General features: G+C 38.1%; 1 protein-coding gene across 3 annotated transcripts in view; it reads left to right on the forward strand.

The window, feature by feature from the left end:
* LOC108689926 (tyrosine-protein phosphatase 99A) overlaps nt 1-8838 on the forward strand; it is an 80845-nt gene that overhangs the window by 57958 nt on the left and 14049 nt on the right. For 2 of the 3 annotated variants that reach the window (XM_018196904.1, XM_018196905.1), the window contains exons 1-2: nt 947-1232; nt 6655-7220. The exons of the other annotated variant lie outside the window; for it this stretch is intronic. In XM_018196904.1, the coding sequence (XP_018052393.1) occupies nt 7049-7220 (172 nt within the window). In that variant the 5' untranslated portion in view covers nt 947-1232; nt 6655-7048. Of the gene's footprint in view, nt 1-946; nt 1233-6654; nt 7221-8838 lie in introns of those variants that run through there. 3 annotated transcript variants of the gene reach the window in all.

The raw sequence follows: 8838 nt of genomic DNA on the forward strand, positions 1-8838 counted from the left end.
AGAGAGAGAGAGAGAGAGAGAGAGAGAGAGAGAGAGAGAGAGAGAGAGAGAGAAGTGCCCGCTCGAGTCGGCCGCGGCGAGCACGCTGCATCGGCACGCCAGCAGCCGGTCTGCTCGTCGTCGTCGTCGCCGTCGTCGTCGCCGTCGTCGTCGTCGTCAGCCGGGATAGGACAACGAGAACGGAGTATCGAATCCAATCGAGTCCGCGTCGAGCGCACGTGCATCTCGGGTCTCTCGGCCGCGTGCAACGTTGTCAGGCTAAAAAGTGCCTTCATGTCTTCGTGGAGGTTTAACATTTGATCCTGGGATCATTGGATATTCATTGATACCGTGACCCTTTGCTGGTCTGGAAAATCCACTTGGAGAAAAGACAAGAGGAAGAACGTTGTAAAAAAGACGCGCGTACGGAGTGAGTGGGTGCAGTGTTCCTCGAAAAAATGAAAATTCCGATATAAATATTTCACAAAGAACGTGCGAGATTCACGCTTTGGTCTCGTACAGTATCCCCGGTGCGCCGGATACGAGAGGGACCCGCAACGATGCACGAGCTGCGGCTACGAGCGCGGGCGCGGACGCGGGCGGGAGCGTGTACGCGCGTGTACGCGCGTGAGTGCGTGAACGGTGAACGAGCGTAATTCGAAGTGAGCGCAACCTCGATGCAGTGGGAGTGCGCGTGTAGTCGTTGGCGTGCACGCGTCGCGCTCACGCGCGCGATTGACAATACTCGCGTCATTCCGGTGTGAGTGCCCGCTTTTGTGTTGAAATAATCTCGAGTCGCGTGCGTCTCCTCGTCGATTTGCGGTTGGTGCGGCTCGTGGAATCGCGGAATCGCCGAGTGCGAAAAAAAAGCGACCGAGAGAAAGGCTGTCCCGTTGATAAAGAAAGAGAGGAAGGGAAAGAGAGATAGATAGAGAGAGAGAGAGAGAGAGAGAGAGAGAGAGAGAGAGAGAGAGAAAGAGAGAAAGAGAGACAGTGCGAGCTCGCCGAGATGGCGGCGGACCGTCGATTCCGACGACGCCTCCTCCGGATCGCTGGTTGACGCCTAGTCCGTGAAATCGTAAGGATATATCGCGGGCAGGTCGTCGCTCGCCTGTCTGGGTGTGATCCTTTGTTCGGGCCGCACGAGTTGCCGGGAGCTGCTCTTCGATCGGAGAGTCCCGCTGCTCCGAATCGGATTTCGTATTTCGGAGTGGGCAGAGACGACGGGGTCGAGGGGTCGATACGACGCGAGCGTAAGCGAGAGATGTGCATGTAGAGCAGTGCCGAAATGTAACTGGTGCGGCGAATCCGTAATATCCTCCGTACTTCGCGACAGGCCACGCTATAACTTTCCGCATATCTCTTTACATCTTTTTCCGTGTTTTTTCTTTTTCTCTCCGTCTCTCGTTCGATTCGTCAGGCTTCTCCAGTGCGTCAGGCAGGTGCAGGAAGTACGAAACCGAACCGCTGTGTCCTTCGGGAAAAAATCCTTGAGATCCTTTCATGTCCTCGTACTTTGGAAATGATATATTCGCGGGCGAATACTTGAAAGGGAAACGGGAGAGAAGGAAGAAGTTGATTAATCGAGGAACGTATTCATTGTGTAGAAAAATAACACTTGCTATATTCTTTCTTTCTATTTTTTTCCTCCAACTTTGCTTTCCAGTGCGTTGACTTAAGCGTGAATCATCATCGTGAACGACGCATTTTACGAGTGATTTTGATTATCGAAAAGTATTAATCGGTTTCAATGAGACGACAGATATCATTAAAGTGAAAATGGGAACTGAATCCATAGCTTTTCTTCGTCGCTTAGCTTTCAGTTCTTTTATATTCGACGCGAGAAATTTCTATTGCAATTCTTTTCGATTATAGCAAACTTCAATAAATTTTGTTGACACTTTGTTTATTTTCCTTTATATTCGGAAGAAGAAAAACGAGTAACTATTATATATATGAGTCACTTTGATTAATGAAGAGGAATATTGATAAATTTCAATGACACATCTGTGACAACGTTTAACTTACTTTGTTCATACAAGAAAGTCTTAACTATCTGAACGTGCTGCTTTTACAAGTAAGATTTTAATTTTCACAAAAAAAAATCGTAAATTTTCAACTAGACAATAAGTGTCATTGAATAATAAAAGCGTCGCTACGGCAGTGATTCTAAAAAAAATAGAGCAGATTGCAAATAAGATGTTGAATAATAAATGTTGAAGAAACGGAGAGAATCACGTCGTCTCTCCAACTTCCGGTTTGATTCGAGAGGAAATGTAGTAGAATCGAACGATTCTGTCGCGATGCAGCGCGACGCGGTGTGGCGACGCTCGGCGACGGCGACGACGACGACAAGGTTGACGAAGCGACATTGACGGATTCGGTCGTCGTTGCGAATTCGATCGGTAGAACTTGGTGCATCCGCTTCGACCACATCGCGGAAACGCGTAGGGCTATATTCAGATTTCCACCTGAGTGCCATTCAGATTTATTTCATTCTTGTTGTTCATTGAACGTTAAATAAGAATAAAAAGATACCTAGAGAGCACTCGAATGGGAATCTGAACGCGTCCTAGGAAAAGAAACGCGCAAAGGAACGATTTTGTTTGAAGAATTTAGCTAAAAATTTGGCTAAATATAGATTGAAAAATAATTTTGGATCATACACTGAAAAGATTTGATAATAGCTAATAAAGTTTAATTAATATAAACAAAAATTATTTTATTTTTCTAAATTTTGACCTACTAAATATTTAGGAAAGTAAAATAATTTTTAGTTATATTAATCAATCATTTAATTGAATCATTGTTTCACTAAACATTTAGTAGCTAAATTCTTTTTTTAGTGTAGGAATGTCTCAAGTATGTTGACTAATAATACTGCGAAAAGTTATGATATTTTAACTATACTAAATATCAAAGCAACCCTTTAAATTAAATAATATTTTTTTAATTTTTAAATTCCATATTTCCAGAGTAAAAATCGTCCATATTAATGTACCTAGGAAGTAATAAAATAATTTGAATCAAATTTAATAATTTTCTTCAGTGAAATTGTTTAATTCCACCGTTTTAATAAAATTAACGATGTATTAAATAGGATAATGGCGACCAACAAAAATGGTTAAAGTAACTCAAATTGGGTTATAATTTGACATTATAAATTTAACAATGCAGTTTGAGCGTCCTAATTTTTTTGATGTCCAAACAAAATTCTTTTCAGATCTGTACACTAAAAGAGAGGATTGGCTGCTGCATCAATTTAGATGGTAAAACATGGCATAGCATTTTTAATTGGATGCTGCAGCCAATTAAGAATGCTATACTATATTATATTCAACCAATCTTTTCTTTCAGTGTCCCTACACAAAAATATTTTTGCTGAAATATCTAAAATTTTAACTAACTTGTAAGTACAAATCCGAAAATAATTTTATTGGAAAATAATTTTATCAAAGTAATGATGTAAGACGCTCAGACTGGTAACTAGAACATTACAATTTTCTACAGTTTTCATTATGCTTGATATTTCTACAAAATTATTTTGATAGTTCAACAAAATTATTTTCTGATCTGTAGCTAATCAAATGTTTAGATATTTTATTAAAATCGTTTCTTTTCGTGCAGTCAAATTTTCAAATACTTCAACAGAATCGTCGGGGAAGGAAGTATACGGCAATCGACAGATCGGCGCAGGGTCGACGCACGCTCTGGTACTTCTCTCGCGCAAAAATCGCTCTCGTGCGATCGGGGTCAATCCATTCCTCACTGCCGTTTCGAATCGCGAACTCTCGAGTTGTCCCAATTTCGACCTGACGTTCCTCATGAATAGTCCGTGGCGCGTTCATCCGCGTGCGATATGCAATCCATCGACGTTTCTCTCCAATTCTCTCCTTATCCTGATTGAAGATATGCCATAAAGATTATGCTTTCGGAAGTTTCTTGCTTTCGGAAGATGCGGGACTTGATCACATTATGAAATTCATACAGCGCTAAATATACTAATTTCACTCAGTCGTTATTGTCGCTCTTTCGTCTTCTTCCGGGTAATTTTCGATAATACATCATTGTGAGACATTTTGTTTCGCGCCGGCCAAATGTAGACGAGTCACGAAATGGGGCGCGGTCCCAGCTTTTTTTCCTCTCTCTCATTTGGACGATTATACAGGTTTCCGTCTCACTTTGAAATAAAAACTCATGCAAGCGAATTGACGTGGGAATCGTGGATTAGTCTCATCCGCTTTATATCGCCCTTTCTCGCGGAGGACCGAAGTTTTCAAATGTTTTCGCTAACAAATATTCAACATGTTCGACGCACACATAGTCGGCTATTTTAATTACAATAACTTCAATCGTAATCGCAATAAAGGAAATATCATATTTTAATTACCGTTTCAATGCGAAGCGTGCAACACGCATCTTTTATGTTTCGTATAAAAAGAACTTTAACGAAACGTTATTATTCCTTTATGAGTCAATTGTAAGCCGTCGTTATATGTGGTCGCATGCGCGATTCTTCTTCATTGAATAAAAGTTTATATTGTCACGAAATAACGCATATCGCGTTATTCGTTGGCATTATTTCGAAGCTCTTGCAATTATTTATCTATTCCGAGCCAATTAGGCAGTAAATGGAATATGAAACTGGAGCGCGATTCTCTTTGTGCGAGGGGTATCTTGCCTCTCTGTCTCTATCTCTCTCTCTCTATTTCTGTCTTTCTCTTCCTTTCTATTGACGAGGAAGCGCTATTGTTATTGGCCATCCTATAATTTGCTTCTTTATCCATTTAACCTGACGTTCGAGCAAACTCAGTTTCTCCTGCGACTGATGTTTAATTGTTCGCATTATATCAAGAAAATTTACTCTCGTCGCTTCAAAAATACCTTCTCTTCGTTGATCGAAAACTGAAAGAATGTACGGAAGGAAAAGCTTGTACGTGCACAAACTTTCTATATTGTGCTGAGATCTTATTTAGAGATCAGTTTTTCTGTAAAGAATATGAATCTGAGATTTTTGTTCTAAGCGGTTAAGAAATAATCTACGTTACGAATTATAATCTCTACAAATGCGAATACTTAAGAAATTTAGTCTTCCTTTAATTTCACAATTTTTTAGTAAAAATTTTGATGCACAACAATTATAACAAAATTTTTATATTAAAGATTATCCATATACAGAAGCTTGCAGCAATTGTAGCAACGTTTGCAATGTTGCTGCAATATTGCAGAAACATTGCAGTGTTATTGCAATGTTGCTGAAATAATCTATATCATATAGATAATGAAGATATAGTAAAGAAACGAAAATGTTAATTTTGAGAAAAATTTCGATAAAATTTGTCCTAACTTTTAACGATATATAATTGCAATTATATTTTCTGTTTTTTTTTTTTTACTTCTATCTAATATTATTATTTGTATACTGAGAAAAAATATAGTCAATTTTAATAAATATTTAGTTGAATATTTAATTGAATATTTAGTTATAATAAATATTTATTAAATATTTATTAAAACGGACTAAACATTTTTTTCTCAGTATACACAAGAAAAATACGTTATATTGTACATAAGTAATAATTACTTGTTTCAAGTATTTCAAAAGAGTCCATGTATCTGTAAAAGCTATCACACAAGTTCATCACAAGCATTAAATTTATTCAAAATACATTTTGTGTGAATCCTAGTAAGTTTAATATATTTCAATGATGATTATTAAATCAAAACAAATTCGATTTTTTTATAAATGATGTTTTATTTATATAGTGTCGTTTCTTCTTCATCAATTTTATAAAATCCTTCAAAAGAAAATAAATTCTTACTTTTAATTACATTAATGAATTCTTCTAAAATTTAATAAGCATATTTTATGATTATAGTCAAGAAAATATTCTTTGTTTAAAAATAACAAAGTTATTTAAAAGGAAAAAGATAAAGTGAGTAATCACTTTTTCTTAGCAATAGAGTGATATATTAGGTGTAGTAAAGAGAAATCTATTATTTTTCCATTCAATTTCATGCAAAAATAATGGATTTCTTTTTACTACACCTAATATTTCTGTGCTTAATAGATTGGTTGGCAGGACGATATATCGATTCTGACCATCGTTGTTTAGGATGTCTATTCCCCTAGTCTCTATCCCACTAAAAATGCAAGGGAAGTGACTCTACAACGTTCCAAGGGGGCCGAATAATCCGCTGCTGCCTGCGATCTTCCCTCGTGATACACGATCATGTGTTTGATGACGAATACTTAGAAACACGATCGGTATTTGTAATAATACTTCAGTTACTTTCCTAGAGATCTACCTTTTGAGCTTTTATCTGCAACGCTAAAGCGATTGCTATCGCTACCGGAGTAGTTTAAATATTGATAAAGCAGTATACAAGTCTTATCGGTGTGAATAGATGCGCACAGCTAGCGCTATCGGTGTCAACCGCTTTCGATTCGACCTTTCCAAGTCTGATGGTAGATAGAGTCGGGTCTGACCTCGTGGAACTCTCTCGTGTTTTATAGATAGTGCGATTTCCGCATTCGCCGTGCACACTCCACCGGGATTTCTCACTTGGGTGTCTCCCTTTCGCGCGAGTCGCCGCACCGGGCCGATTCACGAGGAGCTCACGCTCGCGATAGAATCGTCTCGAGATTTATGCGAAGTTGTTTGTTCTCAACAGGAAATACTCATTTTGAAATCTACCGCCGTGCAATCACGTCGCGACGATTCTCGTCGAAAGCTTGATTCGTCGCCCAATAACCCAAGGAACCTTTTGCGCCCGCGATGTGACAGTGACAACGAATCGACTGATGTACAATGCGTTGTTGTGCGCTTTGCTCTTGGACCGCTGCGACAAAGACGGTGCGATAATTGAGCGAAGACGTGTCGCGAGAGGAACGCACCGTGTTCCTCGGCGAGGATGGGCGAATTCGTGAAATAGCAAGAGAGAGAAAGATAAAGATTTGGAGCAAGAGTAAAAAAAAGGAAGAGAGAGAGAGAGAGAGAGAGAGAGAGAGAGAGAGAGCACGCGTTCTGCAGCTGCAGCGTGCGAAGAAAGGAAGAAAGAAGAAGAAATGTCGTGGGCCAACGTGGCCAGTGCCGCTCAACTCGCGGCTTCGCTAGCCCTGATCTTGAGACTTCTCGTTGCCACGGCGGATCCGATCACGCAGACGACCGATGAGACAATATATGAACGAACGACCTACATCGTGCCATTTTCCATGGAGAATGACAGCGATATCGGAGGTAATTCGGCGGGGCATTCAACTTATGGCAGAAAGGCTGGCATAGAATTATGCCTTAGAGAAAGTGCGAGGCGTTTAAAGTAATAGGAGAATAACTATGAGGAATATATGTATTATACGACATTTTTTTATTATCTAGAAAGAACGATTTTATTGAAATATATATATATATATAAATTTAGCCAGATATAGATCTGAAAATAATTTTGTTGAACTATGAAAATAATTATGTAATAAGATTGCGACAAAATCAGGAAAATCAAGGAATTGTCAGGGAAATTGAGTTAGAGAAATCAGGGAAAAGTCAAGGAATTTTGTAAAAGTTTTTGGAAAATTAAAATTCTTGGCTTTAAGAAGTTTAGTATACATACAATTTTGTCATGTTAAATTAATTTTTTAATAAAATATTTAACGGTTTTCAATCTGAACGAAAATACAAAAAATTTTTAAACTTATTCAAATCAAGGAAATCATGAAATTTTATCTGAAAATTAGGGAGAAGTGGAATTATAGGATGAGAAATTTGTCACAATCCCGATGTAGGACGGTCAAACTGGTAAAACGTTAACTTGTTGCAGCGTTTCCATTATCATTTAAGCGTTTTACATAATTATTTTTATGATACGACAAAGTTATTTTCAAATTTATATTTAGCCAAATTTTTAAATAATTTTTAAATATATTTTCGGGAAAATCATATAGAAATTCTTTCTGTGTTTAATTAATTCCAACAAGTAATGAAGCAATATTGCTTATTTGCATTGACGGCACAACTCAAAAAATAAAATTTTCTAGAAAATGAGTTTATTGAGGGATATTGTGGATCATTAAAATTTTGTAATAATTTTGGAATATAATTTTGATGTAATAACTAATTATAAAGGAATAAAAGCATGTAGTATATATTTTTCTTTTTTTCTTTAAGTTATTTTTTTACAACTTAAAAATAATAATTTTTGAATTATGTTGTTTCACCAAATGAATAATATATAGATAGAAATCAAACACGATGAGAGAGGAAACGAAGAAGCGATATGCTTCAAACACGGTGCTTCAAAGTATATTATTTTACAGCATTTTCGTTAGATCGAATAGGATAACATTTAAGACAGATAAGACCTCGTTGCGATACTCTACTGCGAATCTACTTCAACGTGGCGTGAAATTACAACGTACGAAATTAGGCGTTGTAAACCCGATCCAATGTTATGTCTGGAAATTGAAGTTATTTATGTTTACGCGTTTTCAATTACAGTCGACTTAATAATCGAGCGATCGATGCGCGAAGATAAACCGAACAATACATTATTAACGATAACGCACAGAAAATGAGCTCTAAATCGATAATTTATATTCACGTGAGTAAAACGTGGCGCCGAGCGCTTGGAATATGTAAATTAATCCAGCAGTGAAAATCTCGTGCGCGTTTAGCGCGTAATTAATTGGGAAAAATAAAGGCGCGCGAGTTTCACTAGGAAATGTCATGTACTCGAGTATTGCGTTACGCGACGCAGCAGCGGCCACCTCGTAATCACCTTGCGAGCATAAGACTGTCCACTCGTGTAATCGACGCTTAACTCATTTCCCGTTCCGTCTCGATTTCACGGAACGCAACCGGC

The sequence above is a fragment of the Atta colombica genome, unplaced genomic scaffold, assembly GCF_001594045.1.
Source record: "Atta colombica isolate Treedump-2 unplaced genomic scaffold, Acol1.0 scaffold281, whole genome shotgun sequence".
Taxonomy (NCBI): Eukaryota; Metazoa; Arthropoda; class Insecta; order Hymenoptera; family Formicidae; genus Atta; species Atta colombica.